The sequence below is a fragment of the Oryza brachyantha genome, chromosome 1, assembly GCF_000231095.2.
Source record: "Oryza brachyantha chromosome 1, ObraRS2, whole genome shotgun sequence".
Taxonomy (NCBI): domain Eukaryota; kingdom Viridiplantae; phylum Streptophyta; class Magnoliopsida; order Poales; family Poaceae; genus Oryza; species Oryza brachyantha.
In genome coordinates, this window is record NC_023163.2 from 557,063 (window position 1) to 578,371 (window position 21,309).

Sequence of the window (21,309 nt, forward strand, 5' to 3'; positions counted from 1 at the left end):
AAATTTCACCAAAAAATGCATAGAGACGTGGACCACCTCTCACTTTTGCCAAAAAATAACAACTTTTGCATGTCTCTAGACACCAACTTACAAAAGTGTAATGCCAAAACTTTTGCCACCAAAACTTTTGTCATTTACCATTTAATATTCTAAATGCCTCTAAACAAAGCCTAACACTTTCAGTATATTTTCGAAAGGTGTGCAGTTAGTTCTTCGTCTGATTGGCCAAAGATGATCATGCACACACATCAGAAACATACTATATATTATAATCTGTTAAAGAACACCCTAGAATTAGCCAAGTCTGGCCAGATTCCTCCTGGAGCTCCTCTAATCACGCACCAATTGCCAAATTAGCCCTAGTTGCATTACACAAATGTTTGACTTGGAGAAAAAACACAAGTAGCTGATGATGCCATGCTATATCAATGTTGTAGCAGAAAATTGTCAGTGAGCAGAATACATGCTCTGCAGGAACCGCTACTAATTTACTATCACTTTCTTCAGTTAAGGTGATGTTTAGTTGGCAAAAACTTTTGGCAAAAAGATCATGTCAAATGTATGACCGAATGTCAAAAGGGGTTTTTGGACACGAATCAAAAAACAAATTTCAGATTCCACCTAGAAACAGTGAGACGAATCTTTTGAGTCTAATTAATCCGTCATTAGCACATGTTGGTTACTATAGCACTTATGGCTAATCATATCGTAATTAGACTCAAAGATTCAAATATCTTATAACTGTGTAATTAGTTTTAATGTTTGTGTATATTTAATGCTTCATTTAAGCGTTCAAAGATTCGATGTGATGTTTTTGGGAAAAGTTTTTGGAAACTAAACACGGCCTAAGTCACCGCTAGTTTACATGGTTCATCAGTTCGTGCAGATCAGGTAGAGGTCAATGCCGATCTTTGCGTGAGAAAATTATAACATTTCCACGATCATGCATTCATGCATTCAGGCTTCTCCGACTGCCCAACTGATAAATTTATTAAGAGCCTTGATCTGTCTCAGGAAGGTTCCGTTCATCAATTCACGATTTAGGGTGATACTATGCTTATGCTCTAATTAAAAAAATCACTTTACTTGCACCACGACCGTGAGAAAGTTAAAAAAAAAAGAGAAATAAATCACGTCTTCTTGTTGGCCCTCGTCTGCAATGTCTAGAGCTTTCTCTCTGTTTTTATTTTCTGTTCTGTGATGCCTGGTTGTTCATAAACAGTATGAAGATGTACAAGTGAAAATAAATAGCACTTCTTGGATTTGACTGCATCTATTTAAGATTTATTTATTTATTGGAATTTGCAGTGTAATTTACAGTAGCAAGCGAATTTGCAGTGCTCAGATTTTTGTTTTCTAGCTGATACCTACACTACATCCTTGCTATGAAGTGAAGGAACTCTGATGACTGAAGTACATTACTTTGGCAACAAAAACAAGAAAGAATTGATCTAGGAAAAAAAGAGTGAAAATAAAAACATCTAAGATGACTGATTTTCAACTCTGAAGTCCAATAGAACAACTCCCAGTTTTTCTTTTCAGAGCAGAAGCTCTGTTACATTGCCTCTGTTCTAAAGATCATACATACATCAAACTTAGTTTTAGACTTGTGAAATTTGATGCATAATTCTAGCAGCATCATTTGTTTGGATGCTGAGAAGATAGGATGGCGTCCAAGGCGTCCTTGACTTGAGAGAGCTCTGGTGCTTTTCCTCCTTGTGCCGGCCAGAACTCATCAGTAGCCAAAACCTGCATCGATCAAAAATCAGATTATGGTCAGGCAATTAATCTTGCACACTAAACTTGCATGAGACATAATATCTGAACTGAAAGAGCTACATATACACTCCTAAATTACTATCATAGTGCATGAATAATACCTTTACTTGTAGCTGGAGGAATTTGACGTAGTTGATGGCCTTTTCTAGCATGGTGACCAAGTCTACCTGCGGCAGGCACGAACATGAATAGTTGTTATCATTCAAAAAAAAAAAAACTCTAGGAACCATGCAATTAACTTAATAAGAGGAATTATACTGATGATAAATATAGGATGATATGTACTACCTTCGTGCCATTGGGCACCAGATCCTGAAGAACTTTGAGCCTCTCACTGATCCGCTCTCTTCTCACCTACACATGCATAACATAGCAAGATTAATTGAGTACTATACACCCTTGAATAATACTAATCAAGTTTGATCTAAACAATTGCAAGAACAGATCAGAAAATAAGTAATTAAGTAATGATTCGTACCTTTGCAGCTGCGCTCTGAGGGTGATCTTTGTTGGTAGGAGTTGCAGGAGCAGGAGCAGAAGCAGCCTTGCTGGCCTTGCTCCCTTTCCTGCACTGCTTCTTCCCCGCCGCTCTCGCCTCGCCACCCTGCATGTATATATGCATGAACTCAAAACAATCAATATTGGTTTGATCTTGAATGGCCTAATACTTTTCACTCGAAATTCATGACTGGTTGGTGTAATATTTGTGAAAAGTGACGGCTTTTTTGCATGACATATTACCGGGCATGAGCGCTTCTGAGCTGCCTTGGCTGCCGGCGGCGGCTTGCTGACGTTGCTGTCATGGATATCCAGGCCGGTGTCAGCCGACGAGCCTGGGCTCGCGAGTCCAAAGCTGGCGGCGCCGTGGAGCTGCGCCCGATGGCAGTAGTTGCCGGCGACTGACGGGTTCTCGACCATGCCGGCGGCGGCGTCCATCCACATGGCGGTGCAGTACTCATCGTCGCCGCCGGAATGGAAAGCCAGCTGCCGGGCGCAGCCGGTGGCAGCCTGGTCGAAGCTGAGCACCGACGAGCTGGAGCTGGAGGTGGAGCCCGACCAGCTGTAGTAGTAATCGGCGTCGCCGCTGCCGCCGTGGTAGCCGAAGAGCTCGAGCGGCATGGATGCTTCGTCGTCGTCGTAGAGTAGTGGCTCCCGCAGCGTGGCGCGCTTGCTGCTTGCCTGAGCTGCCATCATCTAGCTTAATTATTAGCTAAGCTAAGCTAATTGATGCTAATCTTCTAGCTAACTAGCTACTTAATTTACGCTTGCATGCAACACACAGCTAGCTAGCTACCTAGCTAGATTAGTCAGTCGACTTAATGGTGATGAGATGTTTAGGAAGTGTGAAGCTAGCTAGGGTTTCTGTTCTTGGTTTGGTACTAGCTACCTGAGCTGCTAGCTACTTATATATAGGGAGATGAGTTGGGAGACACTGTGTGATAGTTTAGAGAGGTTTTGAGCTGGCCATGAACGGAATTAATACCTGCAATTATATATGCATGCTGTCATAAATACTTGTTAGCTAGGTAGGAGTATAATAAGAAGTAATTAACTAGAGATGAAGTCACTCGATCGATCACATGCATGTTCCAGCTCAAGGTCCACAGACACTCTCTCCTTGGGTATCATATCCCCACTTCACATGGCATTGAAATGCAAGTTGATGCTTGTTTACAATATTTGACATGCTAGCTAGCAAGGGCCTAGGAGTGATTAATTAAGCAGATGCTTATCAAGGGTCTGGGGGAGGTGACAAGCTTAATAACCTCCCCTCCTTACCCTTTGTAAACATACACCACGTGGCAGATATTTTTATAGGGACAATTTTATCTTCCATAAGAGAAGTTCTTGAGGTATCATATTTGTTTTAGCGTAAAACATAGTACCTATTTGTACCAAATAATTGAAGGTATCAAAATTTTACACTAAAATATCTCGAGGTACTTTTGTAGAGTACATAAAATTTATTATTTTTGTAATCTTTGAAATAGTACCAGAGGTTACCATATTTTTCAGTTTGTAAGAGAATCAGGATATCTTTTTTTTTTGTAAGGCAGAGAATCAGAATATCGGGAGGGAACATTTTTCAGTTTTGCTACAGTAACATCCTTTTGTCATAGGAAAGGATCATCCATATTCCATGGTTGTTTCAGTTGCAGGTTTTGCCAAAAATTTTTTGAACTGCTTTGTACGTAACCTGGTTCTTCTCATCCTTCAATAGCGCTAAATTCCAGTGCCATGTAAATTGTACAAATTCTTCTCGATCAATACATAAGTAGCAAAGCCTTTTCCCTCCTTCAAAGGAATAATAATAATAATAATAAATTCCAGTTCCATTCATCAGGCTTCAGATACAGAGAACAGAGTGGATTATATGTTTGGGTGATTAAGGCAAATAATCATGCCAGTTAGATCAAGACATCAATAGGATAGCAGTAAAAAGAGGGAATTAACTCAGGCTAAGAGCCTAAGATGAATTATAATTGTGTCAAATCTTTTCTTGGCGTGAACGTTTCAGCACACCTCAGCTATCCAGCACAGTGCTGCTCTGCTTCGCAAATCGATATCGCAGGACCAAAAACTGGTTAAACAAAAACACCTCCCAGAATTAACGACGAGTCCATTTCTACCCAAAATAAACCGACTATAGAACAGTAGAATTATCCTGCTAATTAAGTTAATCTGAGAAGCCCAGAAATGCGCATATATATGGAAGTAGATTAATTATATTAATGGAGAGTGAATGTGTACTGGACTTGCTGGGAAGATAGGCCTAATGCACATGCAGTATTACTTTATTTAATTTTAATTTGTGAACGGTGTGCCGTGCAAATTAATGGAGTATAATAGTAAGTAATTAACTAGTAATTTGTACTCGTAGATCGATGGATGTGATATCTGTGATCAGTCGACAAAGTGGACGAACAAGCACGTCTGGCATGTGTATAGGTATATAGTACAGATTAAGCCTTGCATGCTCACCTTGTGCGATCTGCAGCTTCAATTCCACGACGTGCTTCCACGACATTAATTTGCGACCCATGCATGCATATATATATTAATGATGCTCTAGCTAATTAATTAAGCCTTTGCACTGCTCGGTCTCTACATATATACGTACCTATATAGCCACCAGCAGTACGTATAGTAGCCACTGGTATGGAGTATATTTGGGTTTTTTTATCTGACTTCCTTTGAACTATGGTCCAAATCCATAGTAGAAGGACCTAACTTTAACGGAGCGAAGTGGAGACCCGTCACCAGAAGCAGGGGTGGAGCTACAGTACAATGGCTGGGGTCAGCCAACCCTAATGACCTCTGATGAAATCCATTGTTATATTGTTTTAGACAGTTAAGATAATATTAAAAATTAAGTAAGATTAGTGTATTCTGACCCCGGTGACTCCGATAAACTAGTTTTCTAGCTCCGCCCCTGGCCGGAAGGACTCTATAGATTTTAGGGTTTCATCATATATGTACCTCTTGCAAACCGTCGTACGAGATTGTAACCTCATCTTGAAATAGTGAAGATATTTTGCTCGCTGGCGCCCGTAGTTTTTTCCCTCCTGCTTTAGAAGGGTTTTTCATGTTAAATCTCGCGTCTTCTGTGATTGATCTACTGCGTTCATCGTTTATTTGCTCGTCGTTTCCTAACAACTTCTTTATAGCTATTTAATAGAATAAATAATAAAATTAAACATTATAAAGTTAAAAATCTATTATATAAAAAATAAGATGATAAATTTCTTATACTTTCTAAAAATACGATGTTTAATAGTTTGAAAAAAAGTAAGCATATAAGGCGAGAAATAATTGGCCGTAAATGAAGTGTTGCAGTTCAAAGCTAGCTTCACATGGGCATGGCCAAGTAGCTAGCTATTACATCCATTTCATAATAACTTTATTTTTTTCGATTTTTGTGTCTAACCATTTGACCATTCGTCTTATTTGAAAAATTTATATAAAAACTTTAAAAAAAAGTAGTCGTGCATAAAATACTATCTGTGTTTTACTATATAGTAACAATAAAAATTTTAATCGTAAAAAATCAAATAAGACGAAGAGTCAAAACATTATATTTAAAAACTAAAAATAATATGAGACGGAGTTAGTATAAGCTAGAGCTGAGCTCAATACTACGCTTAATTAGGAGTAGCTTGCTATCTGCAATCGCTTTAAATAAATTATTAGTTATATGTTCAACTCAGTCTTCACGATGGACGTGCGACGCAGTCGTGCAGTTCGAATAAATCTAAGACATACTAACTACAACTAGTCTACCACACTGATTTATATAATATATACTCATCGGTCGCTAAATATTTGACACCGTTGATATTTTGACACATGTTTAACCATTTGTTTTATTTAAAATTTTCTATAAAATATGTAAAGATATATATATATATATATGCACATAAAAAATATATTTAACAATAAATAAAATGATATAAAAATAATTAATAATTATAGTCAAACGCGTATAAAAAAGTCAACTAAGTCAAACATTGACATTTAAGGACGAGGGAGTATATACACATATACTGGGCTGGGCTGGTTTAAGCAAACAATTAGTAACAACTAACTAGTGCATCCCTGTATTATTCCTTAATTTGTTGATATGTGGATACATAGTTCTTTCTGGCTTCAGGCAGGCAGCAGCAGATCGGGATTAATATTATGATTAATTATGGCATGCATGCACTATATATCCGATCAAAGTCCTGCTTAAACAGAAATGAAAATATTAGGGCGATATAAAGGGTACGCGATGATATAACTGTAACAATCTCATCGCGTCTTTACTTAGTACGTTACGTTGTTCCCATTCATAATCTGAAGGTGAAAGATATATATACGGTACCTTGATAGAATGATAGAATTCCTCAGTTACTGGCCGGCCGGCCGCTAGGTGATGTGAATACACGTACGTACGGCATCGGATTGGGTCGAGCTACTTTGCGCACACGCTACAAATTAATTAACTAGTGAACGACTTAATGATCATCTCTTAGTTGAAATATTCTGTCTTCGAGTTAAAAAATTTTGAGCTAGAGTTTTGGTCGCAAGTACTCCCTCCGTAGCCTAGATTTATATGGATGCTAATAAATCTAGACATATGCATATTGTCCGTGCGTTGCAACGGAATTTTATTAAAAAAATATCATTAGCATGTAAATAAGTAGAGTTAATAAAAATGGTTTGATATATATGTTTTAATTATCTTTTCTTTTAGAAAATGAAAGGGAGTTGGTGGTGGGGTAGGTGACAGATTTATCATCACCCACCACCACTACTCATCTTTATAGTAATATAGATTATATACATTTATTAATTTATAAATTTAGACAAGGCTTAGACTAACTCCTAATTGGAACCGCATGCCGCCAGCATACACGCATGCAAACGCTAATGAATCACGCGGCTTATATTGTACGCCACGGCCCAGGCCTCGTAGCCCGTAGCCCGCGATCCATCGGACTGCGCCTGTACGCCAAGGCCCACGAAGCCGTCCACTGTTCGCCGGAAAAAGGCTAACGGCGACGGCCGGCGGCTCGTTCTCCACTCCAGATCGCCAACTCCGGCACGGCGACACATATGGCCCCTTAACTAGTTGTGCAAAAATTTCACAAGATTCAGTGTACATAGATTTTCATGATATAACTCACTGCACAAACATGCATTTCTAGATTTGATATATAGACTAAGAAACAAAAACAATATATTATATTATGCTGTGCAGGTACTATTCATTGCTTGATTTTAATTTTTTTTCCTCTGGTGATAGATCAGATTTATACTTGTATATTTGTACATACACTTATGCCATCCTAATCCGTGTTTCATTTTTTTATTTGGAAAAAAGAAAATTGCAGCTATATAAGTCACATGCAAATAATTAATGGGCAGGTGTAATTTGCACCGGTGTAATTAATATAGAAAAAAATTCTCTGAATGCAGCAGAGTAAGTACGTAGTTTGAAATTTTAACCTTAAATTTAAAGTTCATTTTAAAGTTTTATCACCGAACTTTATTTTTCAGCATTATGTTTCAGATCACTAAGAATACGTTTATAAAAAATTCACAAATTTATTTTTTGTTTGCATCAAAAATCCAAACAATTGCCCCTGAGTGTTTGAGAAGTTGAGTTGATAAATGGAGTACTTGAATGATTTTTTATTTTTTTAATAAATAATTTTATCATTATACCTGAGGGTCAATATTTGCACTATCTGAATCTTTTTTTCCCCACGTCACCGCTCCTACGCAGAAAAAGAGTTGTTACGCAAAGCAAACCGGTGTTGCAAGGGTGCCATGCCACCATTACTAGCGTGTTAAGACAGTGATAAGACAATACTGTTATACCAACTACTCTGTGTGATAGTGTTGTTTTGTCACGTCATATGAGGTAGCGTGGTCAAAAGTTTTATACGGAAAAATATTTGCCAACAAAGTTTAATAATAAAATTATTTAATCTGAATATTTAAAAAATAAAAAAAGCCCAGCTGACACCGACTGACTGGGAATGGCAAGATCGAGGTAACGCGGCTGCTATAGGCTATGCGGCGGCTAGGTTGAGAGAGGGCGGTGGTCGGATGTACAGGCTCGGCTCATGCATGATCGATCGATCCAGAGCCGCCTCCTGGGTCGCCCAAAGAGCGCTCCATCGATGAGCATGCACTTACTTTCTCTGATAAAAAAAATATGTCATTTATCACGAGATTTGATCACATTCTAGTCTAGTCTGTGAGAGTTTTTTAAATACCACAAATCATATACATATAGCTTATAGCTTTGCATGACGTGGGGAGGAGTGAATGATAGCTCCATTTTTAAGAAGTAGAGATATAGTGCCTAGTTATATATATAGTTTAGTATTTTCTATTTTTTGAGACAATTTAAAAAATATCATTGACAAATGTCTAAATCTTAAAAAATAACATTAATGAGTATGAGTTCTATGAAATACATTGTATAAACGATTTTGTTCGAGAAATACCATTATTGTTAGGGTACTATCCTTTCTACCGTTAAATACATTGTTCATACTATAGCACGTAATGGAGAAATGCTAATAGAACCATAACACGATGACTGCATTTCTTAAATAAATTTATTTGTATGATGATATTTTGTTAATGGTATTTTTTAGAATTAAGGGTTAGTCAATGACATTTGTTAGATTTTGTATTTTTTTTCTACCAACACTATATATATATATATATATATATATATATATATATATATATATATATAAATAAGAGATGCAATATAGTTTGGAGTACATGCCGACATGCAGTATGTGAAGGAAGCTGATGGATGGAATTATTCAGCAGGCCAGGCTATAGCTAGCTAGGTAGCTAGGCACCACTGCATTCAGCTAGCTTCGATCGATCGAGTAGTGTTGATCATATTATTTCTGTGTGCTAATCCAAGGGACATATGGAGAGTGAGGCACCCTACCCCAGATGGATCGATATACGTACACAGGGCGCGCGCACACGCCGCTTGTAGGCACCCTATCCTGCAGCCACGTGTCGTGTCTCCCAACGCATGCAGCCAAGAGTCCAAGTCCCATGCATGACGAGGCTAAAGCCATAGCCGTAGACGTAGCTGTGCCTGTGCGTGCTTCGTCTACCGGCCTGCTGCTATAGTACGTAGTAGAATTAACTTAAGAAGTAGAGAGCGAGCGAGCGCGTGCACGTCGTCAGGTGAGATCGATCGAGACGCCGGCCGGAATAATATCTAGCCTGCATAACTAAGTGGAGTGCGTGCCGGTCGCTGGTACGTACGTAGCTGCAAATTGAGAGAGATCTAGAGGTCGAGGAGAGATGGCCCGTTTCGTGGATCCGCTGGTGGTGGGGAGGGTGATCGGCGAGGTGGTGGACCTGTTCGTGCCTTCCATCTCCATGACCGCCGCCTACGGCGACAGGGACATCAGCAACGGCTGCCTCGTCAGGCCTTCCGCCGCCGGGGACCCGCCCCTCGTCCGCATCTCCGGCCGCCGCAACCACCTCTACACCCTGGTACGCGCGCGTACGTTAATCGATCTGTATGTATATCAGGGATCGAATATTGTTGCACGTACGAACCATGCAAACCAGTATATATATATATATATATATATATATATATATATATATATCTCGATCGAATGAACCTGCACGCATATGCATATATATATATGCAGATCATGACGGACCCGGACGCGCCTAGCCCTAGCGACCCATCCATGAGGGAGTACCTCCACTGGTACGTAGTACCACCAAGCTAGTGTCAATTCTCCATACACATTTGCATCTCTCTCTCTCTCTCTATATGCATGTATGCAATCATTGCTAGCTACAGATCTCCATTTAATCTAGCTCCATGCTTTCATATATCATATTCATACATATATGAACGATGCTTGCTAGCTAGTAGTAGCTCTCTCTTACTAAATCTTCAACGACTTGTCTTGTTTTGGCATGAATTGAAGGATCGTGGTTAATATACCGGGGGGAACGGATGCCTTTAAAGGTGAGTTCATCAATCAATTATCAGTATTAATCAGTTGTGTCATCATCCAATCCGGCCCCTTTTTACAACTCAATTTTCATGCATATGCATATATCATATATATGCCATATATATATGCATGAGATCTATCGTAGGTACACATATTCCTCCTGTTTGTATGCCTGCTTTCAGTTGTTGGAAGAACTAACTAGAGTTCATCTATCTCAGCAATAATCTACTGTAATAGTGTTCTTACCCGGGATCAAATACAGCTATTTCTAGATATTTTCCTTATTAGATAAATGCTGATTAATTATATTATTAATTCGTAACCGTCAGTTAGGAAACATTATATTTCTAAATGGAATAACTCCCTCCATTCTTTTATATTTGTCGTTGGTTAGCTTAAAAATGAGCTAACCAATGTCAAATAAACAGAAACGGAGAGTATTAAAATATTTTTAGGCTGGTGTTAGGCGCCCACACACATGCACGTGTGTGTGGATCTATAATTAGGCTTGCTTAAAAAAAAAAGGTACTAACGCAATCATACATACATGCCTATGCATACGTATGAATATTTGTCTAGACGCTCTATTTTTGCGAGAGATCTTGTATAACAACATGTCATGACTAGGTGCAATGCATCTTCGATATGATATTACGCAACCATTACACTCTGGCACCAAATGTTAGCGTTACACATTCCCAGTGCACGCATGACGCATGCATCGATCGTAACCTGCCCATATATATGTACCCTAAATTAATACTATATACATATAACAGCACACTTTAAAAAGTATTATTTCATATCTCATATATATATATATATATATATATATATATATATATATATAAGATAATTACATATACCTAGACGTATGCATAGAAATAAGAGGATAGATAACGTCGTGCCATATACACCTTCTTCATTCTGCTGCGGCGCATTGACGCACGCAGCTGTATTCGTTGCATACATGTGTTGCATGGCACAGACTCTCACGTAGGTGTGAGGTGAGATGGCGTGCATGCCAGCCTGCCTGCGTCAGTAGAACGCCACCCTGTCTGCACACATGTGAAGCAGGGGATCACCACACGTGTCCGGGCAGCGGCGATGTCCAGCCATGCACAACCCAGCGTTGTCTTAGGTGGCGCGACACGTGTGCGCATGCATGCACACAACGCAGCATATACTCGCACTCATCTTCTGGCGGCTAGTAGTACTTTAGTAGTTTGCCGAGGTTTAAGGTCTCAGTACATGTTTTAGTCTCAATATATGTTTTATATGGGTATTAAATATAGGTGTCATATCAGTAAAATTGCTGACTTGACAGAGTTATTAAATGATGTAGTTTTATAAGATAAGAGTGAAGTTTTATCTCCATGGAACTCATTTGGCTCGGTTATCTAGTTTAGAATTTTGGTAACTATGTCATGAAACACGGACCTAATTGTGCAATTATCAACTGACTAGCAGTATCACTAACTAACTATTCCATTAATTTATAAGCAGAGATATCTTAGGACAGGAAGATTAATAAACATAGATATGATAATGATGATGATGATGATGAAGATGTGATTATGGAATGGATGGATGGATGGGCATGCAGGGGAAGCGATGGTGGAGTACATGGGGCCTCGGCCGCCGGTGGGGATCCATCGGTACGTGCTGGTGCTGTTCGAGCAGAAGGCGAGGTTCGTGGACGGCGCCATGATGCCGCCGGCGGGGAGGGCCAACTTCAACACGAGGGCCTTCGCGGCGCACCACCAGCTCGGCCTCCCCACCGCCGTCGTCTACTTCAACTCCCAGAGGGAGCCCGCCAACCGCCGCCGCTAGCTATACCCCTCCCGACGTATCTATCTAATTTTCTCCATCCATATATCCGATCATGCGTACACGTACCTACGCATCCGCCCATATACGTACGTACGTGCGTGCGTGCGTTATACCAGCCAGCCAGTACTTTCTATATATATATATATATATATATATATGTATGTATGTATACACGTACGTACGAATGCTTGCTAGCTATATATTACGTACGGCCTCCTTCTCGATCGATCAGTCCGTTCCGGCAGGCCGGCCGGCTCATCGATCCATCGGTTAAGTTACTTGAATAAGCTTGCAAGCTCAACTGAAGAACTCCGAAACCTATATCTATACGTATAATCTACGTACGCGGAATGTGCGTCGTACGTACCTACTTACTAGTATTACCTTCTCTGCTCTATACCCGTGTGGTTTAATTGGATGGAGACACTGCATTCTATGTACTATATATATACTGTGGAATAGCTACCAATACGTGTTTTTTTTTGGCTTGCTGATATATATATATATATATATATATATATATCTGTTCGATCGCTACGTACGTTCATATATATCAACTGAACTGGCATGCAGTAGCTAGCTAGCCATATATGCCCTTAATTACGGCGATGTCGTCGTCGATATCATATACGTACCGTCCCTCGAATCTTTTTTGATTATGCTGATGTCTATAAATCAAAATTTAAAATTTTAAACTTAAATTTATATTTGATTTTGGTAGTTTTCATCATAGCTTATTTTTCGATCTACACCTTTAATCACTAAAAACACACGTATATAAATTTTATTAATAAGTTATTTTTTGATTTACAAATATGCCATTTGGATTCGAAAAAAAAAACGAAAATCAAGGAAGGCTCGGAGACGGAGAGTGCTGTTGATAAACGTCCGTATTGGGTTGGGCCCAATTCTCCTTGCCCACCGCCGGCCTGAGCTCGTCCGCAAATCCAGCAGCTACCAAACCCAACTGACCGTTTAGTCCTTGACGATCGATATGTTGCTGTACGTCGAATTTATATACTCTACCACTACGGAGTACATGTCTACGCGTATCATATGCAACTGAGACATATAGTTGTAATCACTAGTGATTTTATTTTATTTTATTTTCTCTAGAGAAATAGGTTGGCTGCTTACCCATGTTCCTCTCTAGCTAGCACATTGTCATTGTGCACATCACTCCATTTACAACATTTTTCTCCCTCTCTCGATCGATCTCCAATCCATGGACCTATAACATAACCAGTTATACTAAATACTATTGGAGGCATCGGCTGCGCCGCCTTTCTTGATGGTCGCCGCCGGCAGCTGGTTGCCGTCGGAGTCGTAGGTGATGTGTCCGGAGAACTGGAGCGGCCGGCACTTGTCGCCCATGATGATCGTCTTCCTCCACAGAGCCTCCTCCTCCTCCTCCACCGCCACGGCGGCGGCGGATCTCATCTCATCCACCTCCTCGTCGTCGTCGCTGCTGCATCCCGGCCGCGCCCGCCTGTTCCACGACACCATCTTGGCCACGGCCGCCGCCTTGCCGCCGATGCCACTGAGGGTGGCGAGCAGCTGCGGCTTCCGGCTGCCTCCGCCGCCTGCGGCTTCCTCCGCCTTCAGCGGCGGCGACGACCCGCTCTGCTGCGGCTTCCACACCTTGGCGTGCTGGCTGCTCGTGCAGAGCGACACGACGAACAACGCGACGGCGGCAGCGGCGACGATCACGAGGAGATCAGGCGCGGTTTGGTCGGAGTGTAGCTGGATTAGGATTGCCCTCGCCATGGCCGCTGCTGTATCAAGCTCACGAGCAAGATAAATTTGCTCTTGCTCAGCTAGCCGCCAGTGCTGTAGGACTGACGAGCTACTACTAGTCAATAAGCGCACTGGAAATCGCCGCCGTGCAAGACACTGCACGTTGACCGGGATCTAAGTCGTCGCCGGAGACTAGCGGTCAAGTCGAGCGGTCTTGGCTGCACGCGCACCCAACAGTGACACGCCACGTGGCTATCTGGTTTGACCGCAGCGACGATCATGAGGTGATCATGTGTACATCAGGACAGATATGGATCGTTAATTTGTAAAGTCTTGTTCGTCAGCCAATGGACGGACGAAGATCGAGAACGCTCAAACTCGCCTGAGCAGCATGCTCATCCTACTTAAACATCAAATAGCCTCACGCTCCCTATTTTTGGTAAAAAATAAGATGAATAAAATTATATAAAAAAATTCAACGCCGTCGACGGACGGAGGTAGTATATTGAAAATCATTTTAACCATGTGGACAACGGCGTGGCATGTGGTTGCTTTTGTAGCACATACGTTAATCTATTTGGTGTCTTTCCAATCGATGCATTTCTTTCATTCATCAACAAGCCCGGCAATTTCATATTGCCATCAATGTTTTATCTTCCAAACTGTTATGCCTATTGAAAAGGTAATTAGCTCGCTACATTGCCATGCTATTGTCACATCAAACTCACATGTTCAAAACCATTAATGAAACCTCTTTAGGGGTTATTTGTATTGGTTTGAATACTTTAAAGGATATATTATATGGTTTCGTACTTTAGAGGGGTTGAGTAGTTTTTTCTCAAAAAAAAAGCTTAGTACTAATTACATTAATTATATGATAGTTACATTATAATTATATAATAGTTATGTTATAGTTACACTGTAGTTACATTGGTGTAATTTTAGTAAAAAAATCACACAAAGATTTATAGGAAAACCGTAGGGGTCTAACTAGAATGGCTCTGCTTTTTTGTGCTTTTCAGGAGAATAGACAGAGGAGGATGGGCTGGGCTATCTTCGAATTCTTTTTGGGCTGAAAACATTTGGGCCTATTAAACTACATGCGTGGGCTAAATAGACTGTGCTAGATCAGTTTGACTACTGGGTATTGCTTGTCACTTGTCAGTTTTATTACACTGCAACATCAGAAGAAAACGAAGAACAGCAAAGTCTCCATCGGCATGCCCAGCAAAGTAAACTTGTAGTTTACCCAATCAATAAAGAGTTAAATACTACTGTCAACATCGGTAACCATTAGACAGCGATTCTTTGGAACCTTTTGGATCATCAAAGTTACTTGCGGTGTTAATCCATGTCATGTCATTTTTCTGCTGGTTATTTCTCTGAATAGTCCCATGCAATGCATGGTCGAGTCAACTCTGAACATCTGTAAAAACAGTATATCCTTTTATCTTCTTTTACCGATGTGATTTCAGAATCCAGAGTATTGGATCCAAGCCTTTTGGCTCATATGTGATGCCATGACCGACAAGTCATCAACCACCGTCCTAACAGCAACCACTTGTAGTCTTTTCTTCGCTCTGTAGAAAGAAAGATACTACTATTCAGAAACAGAGACGGGATACTCTTGATGTCAGAGTTGGTGGATGAGGAATGTGCGGAGAAGTTGGTTTGCAGACATAAGTATCTTCAGTAAGATGCATCAGTACAAAACTAGGAGCTGCTTCAGAAAAGAAAATGAGAGTGAAAGATATTCTATGCTCTAATCTTTTGTACTGATCGTGACAAGAACAAAGCTACGCTCATCGCCCTTGAAGTTTTAACTGTTTCTTTCATGTCGGTCAGTCAGTTAAAAAAACACAGGCATGCAACAAAATTGGCAGATATTGTTTCTCTTTCATGGCTGTATCAATCAATCGACCTCGCCACAGTCAAGAAGACTCGCCTCCCCTTATTTCTGCAGTACAGCTATCATTTCATTCTACTCCTCCATTCATCACAAATTCATAAATCAGGCTATAAACCATATATTTTATGAGTTCATCCATGTATATATAATTGAAAAATAGTGCATACATGGCCAAAAGAGAAGAAGAAAGAATATACATTTCTGTGAGTGAAGATAAGGAAGGCCAGCGACACACATCATGCAAGGATAGGGTAGGAGAGGATCAGTATTCAGTAGCAAAGATATGCTGCTGCACTGCACTGCACTGAAGGCCTTGGCCTTTCCGGTGGAACAAGAGGTGGTTGTTTGCTATTGCTACCCACTTGGCTCTCCATTTTCCAAGCCTGAATTATCATCAGTGCCCCCTCCTGTTGGAGTCCTCCTGCCCTTCCAGACCTCTCTTTTCTTTCAGCCATATGTTGGTGCTGCAGTGTGCTCCCAAACAGATCATCCTTGCTGGTGAGCAGTCACCATCCTAGGCCTGCTCTCTCCTTTGTACCATCTCTTGCAAATGCTCCAAACTTTCCACAATTCTTTTGTGTTCAAAATCAGCGTGCCTTGACATCACAACCAACCCTGTGTCCTCAGCTGAAGATGCACTGATGCTGAACTATGCTCCCCTCTGCACAGGGCTCTGTACAATGTATTGACAGGATCTTCACAGTGACCTGATTCCTCCATCTGTCAATTCTCTGTAAAATTAGGGCTCAAGGCTCTGAAAAAAAAGGCATGATTAGAAAAGTGACTTAACCTTTTTGGAGCAATTGAACCGCGTAGTGAAGCAAAAAAAAATTGGTATCCCAGTGAGGCAATGACCATATCTACTACCAGTAGACCACTACACATGATTGGAGAGTTTGTTGAACAATGTTCAGTTGTCAGTTGCTTAGTTTTCAAGTGAACTACGCAATGTGGGTTCTACACGGATGTAGTACATGCAACATGCTCTAAAATACAACATCATCCCGGCTATTTAACTCACTAATAAATGAAGACTAGGTAAGATAGCTGCTTTTGTTTGCAGATCATTAACTAAACCCAATTAACTGATGTCTGGTACTCTGAGCTTTTAACACTCCATCAGTTGACTAGCGCATGGACGACCTGAAGCACGCTCCATCATGAATGGCATTTGTCATTGTCACGTAACATTGGCAAAAGGTCCAATCTTTTCACCTGCTGCATGCATTGCAGTGAGACGCGCCACCGACACCCAGTTTGATCACAACATCACAACCTAATCCAGAGCTTAATAGAAACTTATTACAAACCTCAGACGCTCCATATCAATGGTACAATTAAGGTCACAGTAATAAGAACTTCATGTGATCATGGTCGCAAGGAGAGGAAGAAGACGAGAATCACTCCCATGCGACGACGGACAGCCGTCCGATCGGCATCGGACGGTGGATAGCGTCTCTTGGCCGGCAAAACATCTCCGTCTTTCTCACTACTTTAGCCATGAGTAGCTCTTGCCGGAGCTGTGAGCTCCTTTTGGCACAAATTCCTCAAGAAAAAGGAGCGAATATGCCACCTCTGCGGCCGATCTTGCTCGCCGCCGCGGCCGCCGTCGCCGTCGCGTCACTGTGGTCAGCTGCCTGCGTGGCGGCCGACATCGACCCGTCGGGGATGCCGTCGCCACCTGCAACCGTCTCGCCGTTCCCGTTCTGCCCGACGACGCCGCCGCCGGGGAGTTTGACGCAGCCGTTTCCCTGGGCGGAGCCGTCTCCGGCGACGACGCTGTTTCCCCAGGATCCAGGGTTTCTTGCATCCGGGGCATGCAGGATGGCACTGGCGTGGCTTCCTCTGGCCTTTGTGCTTTCTGCTTTCTTGGTGCTCTTGCAGTGACCTGTATTCACTGTGCCCTTGATGTATGTGTTGAATTCAGATTCCACAGTCACTGAATATTGCATCTGGTGTGATGCCATGGTGAACTGTTAGCCATCGGTATCAGATATGTTTCATATAGTAGTTGTGATTTGTGAATACTACGTCAAATTTGAGTTCTTTTTTCTCTGTACTAGTTACTCTGCTTCCTTGTTCATAAAAAGATAGCACATAGTATCAACTATAAACCTTGTACATGAAATTATTACTCGACTTTGATTGCCGTGGGTATGATAAACAGTAGCATCAGAGCTTATCTTCATGTTCCAGGCTGCATTAACTGAAAAGTCTGAAATCGCAAGGAAGAGAACTGCAGGCCTCAATAAGCATTCGTTCAGTCGGTTGTTGTAGTTCAACAGAATTGCAGGTACTTAGGTATACATCTATTTGCTCCTGTCATATTACTAACTTCTTTGGTGTCTATCTTTATATATAATTCTCAATATATTTCAGTTCACCATTGTAGATTGTACCACTGCATAATTTGTGAGTAAAGTACTAAAATTTTGATGATCGAGATAGGAGGCATCACAGCATGTTCTCCGGTGCGATGTGCACGTCTGTATACATTTCTGATCAGATGTACCAGTACAATGATTGGTACTAACACAGCAATTACCATTAAACCTGATAATTAGATGGTTTCTTTGCAATGACCCTGGTCTTTGAAAGTTCACTGCTTGATTGTCAAAAGAGGTACCAGAGGTAAGCTGCCACTTGTCAATCCACACAGCATCCACGAGTTGGTATTATGAGCAATCAGAAATGACATCACTCAAGGCGCCAAGGTCTCTCATCCAATTCCATCACTGTCAGTATGGAAAAGGATGAGCAAAAGTTAGGTCCCAACGTTCTGAAAAACAAATTATCAGCATCTGTAATTTATTCTAGACAACATGGTTAGTAGTATCTACCCATTTCATATAGCCGATTCCGAAAAAACAAAACTTCAAAACGCCACTACTTGCAAATTTTTGATATCCCCTTGATCTGTGGGGACCCATATAATAATGATATTGATAATGGATACACAAAGAAAGAAGAAAATATTCCAATCACTCTCACAAATTGGACAGCAGAACAAGCAGGAGAAGATAACACATAACAAAGAGCAAGAGGTATTTCTACACGTACTAAAATTTTCAAACTAAACCGTTTGACTAAATTACATGAGAGTTGAAGTATATCAAGATGTACTCACCGTATGACACACAATTTAGTAAGAAAAAATTAAGTACGCATGAGCCAGAATAATGGAGACGTTTAAATTACGGCAGATTGCCATCACAGTACACTTAGGGACATGACCAAAAGTGATAGGAGATTAGGAGCATTTGATTAGATTAGGCACTACAACAAGAAAACACAAGCATAAACACACATAATAAAAAGGAGAAGAGAGGAGAGGAGAGAAGAGAAGACGACCTCCACTGCCACTGCCCAAAAGCGGAAGCAGAAGCCAGGCATTATAACCACCCAAAATCGAATCCATCAACCAAAAAAGAAGACGAGAGAAGGAAGAAGAAGAAGAAGAGAGGAGAAAGTGAGTGCACACTCTACTCTTCTTTAGGAGAGCACAGTTCCAAGAAAAGCTTCGAGCTTTTTCGATCTTTCGGCCATGGGGGCGCGGTGGCTGCAGCTGCCGTGCACTTCCCTTCTCCTCGTGCTCATCGCCGCCGCGTCCGTCGCCGGCGACGAGAAGTGCACGGCGTGCGGCACCCCGTCCCCCTGCGGCACGACGTGCACGTACGCCAGCCCACCTCCGCCGGACCTACCAACTCCGGTGTACTACCCGCCGCCGCCGCCGGTGTACTACCCTCCGCCGTCTCCCCCGCCGGTGGTCTACCCACCGCCGTCAACCAACTGCCCGCCGCCGCCGTACGGCGGCGGCGGCGGCTACGAGCCGACGCCCGGTTACAACCCAACACCGTCGTACAACCCGACGCCGTCGGGGTGGTTCACGCCGCCGAACCTGCCGTCGTACCTCACGCCACCGGGGACGCTCTACCCGCAGGACCCGGGGTTCCGGCCGAACGCCGCGGCGGGCAGCACCGTCTCATGGCGCGCGGTGGTGCTCACGGCGGCGGCGGTGGCCGGAGCCCTGGCCTTGTGATCGGCGACGGATGGTAATTAATTGCTCGGCGTTTTATTTCCCTTCTTATGTGTTAATAATAAGATTAGAGGAGATAATCCGGTAAGATAATTTTTTTTTGTTATTGCTGTTGATGTTCATGTTGTTGTTGTTGTCATCGTTGTCAGTAAAATTAATTGTTCTTGTCATGTATGTATGTTGATCGATCCCTTTTGGTATAGGAAAGATGTACATCAGACTCTGTAATCCATATATTTATGGGATATATGTGTCTAATCAAATTTCAATTACATATGCTAATTAGTGCGATGCATCTTGATCACCACTCATCATGGTACAATGCTCCTTTTTTTTTCCTGTATGGATGATAAGTGAGGCATCTGTTTCTTAAAGAAAATCATGAGAGCTTCTGCAAGGTTTCTCTTAAGAGAAAAAAATGCAGAAAAAAATATCTGTATTTTGTAAGAAGTAAGAATATTGCACTTAATCTAACCTTAGGTTTGTATTACACGAAAAATAATAGAAGTGTGATCCAGTGCCAACTCAAAGCCACAACTCTAAACAAAGAAAAGAGAGCAAACAAGTCATCAAAAAGAAAAAAAAATCTGTTTCTATAAACCATCGAAGTTCAACTCCAAACTGGTAGGTCCAATGATTTGTAAAAATGGGTCTCCAAACATGTGGTGTTTGTAAATTTGACACTTGAAGTATATGACATGTGGGTCTATCCGTGTCTATAAAATGTGAGACTAAGGCAAATCTGCGAAACGCCGCGATTGGAGATCTATTTTTGCAATTTTTTCGTCCAATGAGTATAACATTATGTTTCTTCCGTCACTGTTGATACATGTAAATATAACTTGCAGAGGATTATCATCCTTCAATATTAAAAAACAATATTATTGTGGCAAAACCAAATTGACCAGCGTAATAATGCTGCACATGGCTGATGTCCGGAAACCAGTCTACAAAGCAAGGCTTATTTCCCCACTGACAATAAAAAATCCAAAATTTTTACGGTACTCGAGAAAACAGAGATACTAAATTTCTAGATATACTAATTTTTTACTTAAAATTTTGACACCTCATGGTGATTAGCACCTGAAGATAAGTTTTTACACGGGAAAATATGATATTTTTAAGAACAATAAAAAGCTCCAAAAACCCTTAAACTACCCAAAAAAAAATGAAGGCACATTTGTGGGATTATAAATGAAAAAAAAAGGAGAGGAATCATAGTCCCTTCAAAGTTCAGAATGGCCAATTTATGCGAATATTTGTCGGAAGAATCTATCTAATTTTATCCTCTGTTTCAGCGACTGCACTGGTATATACGCATAAATTCAGTGTACTATACAGTTGCAATGTTAGCTGGAGTGAGTGAAGTGGCCTAATGAAGTTGAAGATTAGGGCTCTGCATAGCATAGGCGTCCATGTCAAAGAGGACATCCATGACGATGGGATCGAGTCGCACTCCATCAACCCGTCGGTGGTTGCCCAGTTGCTGTCAGCGATTGAACCGT

General features: G+C 41.3%; 5 protein-coding genes across 5 annotated transcripts; 3 read left to right on the plus strand and 2 right to left on the minus strand.

Moving 5' to 3' along the window:
- Positions 1–1,269: 1,269 nt before the first annotated feature.
- Positions 1,270–2,973, minus strand: LOC102712202 (transcription factor bHLH81-like). Its single transcript, XM_006643601.1, has 5 exons — positions 2,521–2,973; positions 2,258–2,383; positions 2,068–2,133; positions 1,881–1,946; positions 1,270–1,749 (listed from the first exon to the last, which is right to left on the minus strand). Exons 1-5 carry the CDS (start codon positions 2,971–2,973, stop codon positions 1,639–1,641), a joined length of 822 nt encoding a protein of 273 aa, XP_006643664.1. The 3' UTR covers positions 1,270–1,638.
- Positions 2,974–9,612: 6,639 nt separating this feature from the next.
- On the plus strand, positions 9,613–12,122 carry LOC102712475 (protein MOTHER of FT and TFL1 homolog 2). Its single transcript, XM_015841092.2, has 4 exons — positions 9,613–9,807; positions 9,972–10,033; positions 10,260–10,300; positions 11,896–12,122. Exons 1-4 carry the CDS (start codon positions 9,613–9,615, stop codon positions 12,120–12,122), a joined length of 525 nt encoding a protein of 174 aa, XP_015696578.2.
- An 864-nt stretch (positions 12,123–12,986) lies between these two features.
- On the minus strand, positions 12,987–13,938 carry LOC102712757. The gene has a single exon (XM_006643603.3). It carries the CDS (start codon positions 13,887–13,889, stop codon positions 13,374–13,376), a length of 516 nt encoding a protein of 171 aa, XP_006643666.2. The 5' UTR covers positions 13,890–13,938; the 3' UTR covers positions 12,987–13,373.
- Positions 13,939–17,099: 3,161 nt separating this feature from the next.
- On the plus strand, positions 17,100–17,814 carry LOC107304718. The gene has a single exon (XM_015840091.2). The coding sequence runs from the start codon at positions 17,269–17,271 to the stop codon at positions 17,653–17,655; it is 387 nt and encodes a 128-aa protein (XP_015695577.1). The 5' UTR covers positions 17,100–17,268; the 3' UTR covers positions 17,656–17,814.
- A 1,223-nt stretch (positions 17,815–19,037) lies between these two features.
- Positions 19,038–20,086, plus strand: LOC102713026 (leucine-rich repeat extensin-like protein 3). The gene has a single exon (XM_006643604.3). The coding sequence runs from the start codon at positions 19,313–19,315 to the stop codon at positions 19,805–19,807; it is 495 nt and encodes a 164-aa protein (XP_006643667.2). The 5' UTR covers positions 19,038–19,312; the 3' UTR covers positions 19,808–20,086.
- Positions 20,087–21,309: the final 1,223 nt, after the last annotated feature.

Coding starts and splice junctions, on each gene's coding strand:
- LOC102712202 (XM_006643601.1), bottom strand. CDS start 2,973: ATGATGGCAGCTCAGGCAAGCAGCAAGCGCGCCACGCTGCGGGAGCCA. Junction 2,134..2,257: donor CTCAGAGCGCAGCTGCAAAG/GTACGAATCATT, acceptor ATGCATGTGTAG/GTGAGAAGAGAGCGGATCAG. Junction 1,750..1,880: donor TCCTCCAGCTACAAGTAAAG/GTATTATTCATG, acceptor TGATCGATGCAG/GTTTTGGCTACTGATGAGTT.
- LOC107304718 (XM_015840091.2), top strand. CDS start 17,269: ATGAGTAGCTCTTGCCGGAGCTGTGAGCTCCTTTTGGCACAAATTCCT.
- LOC102712475 (XM_015841092.2), top strand. CDS start 9,613: ATGGCCCGTTTCGTGGATCCGCTGGTGGTGGGGAGGGTGATCGGCGAG. Junction 9,808..9,971: donor GCAACCACCTCTACACCCTG/GTACGCGCGCGT, acceptor ATATATATGCAG/ATCATGACGGACCCGGACGC. Junction 10,034..10,259: donor ATGAGGGAGTACCTCCACTG/GTACGTAGTACC, acceptor CATGAATTGAAG/GATCGTGGTTAATATACCGG.
- LOC102712757 (XM_006643603.3), bottom strand. CDS start 13,889: ATGGCGAGGGCAATCCTAATCCAGCTACACTCCGACCAAACCGCGCCT.
- LOC102713026 (XM_006643604.3), top strand. CDS start 19,313: ATGGGGGCGCGGTGGCTGCAGCTGCCGTGCACTTCCCTTCTCCTCGTG.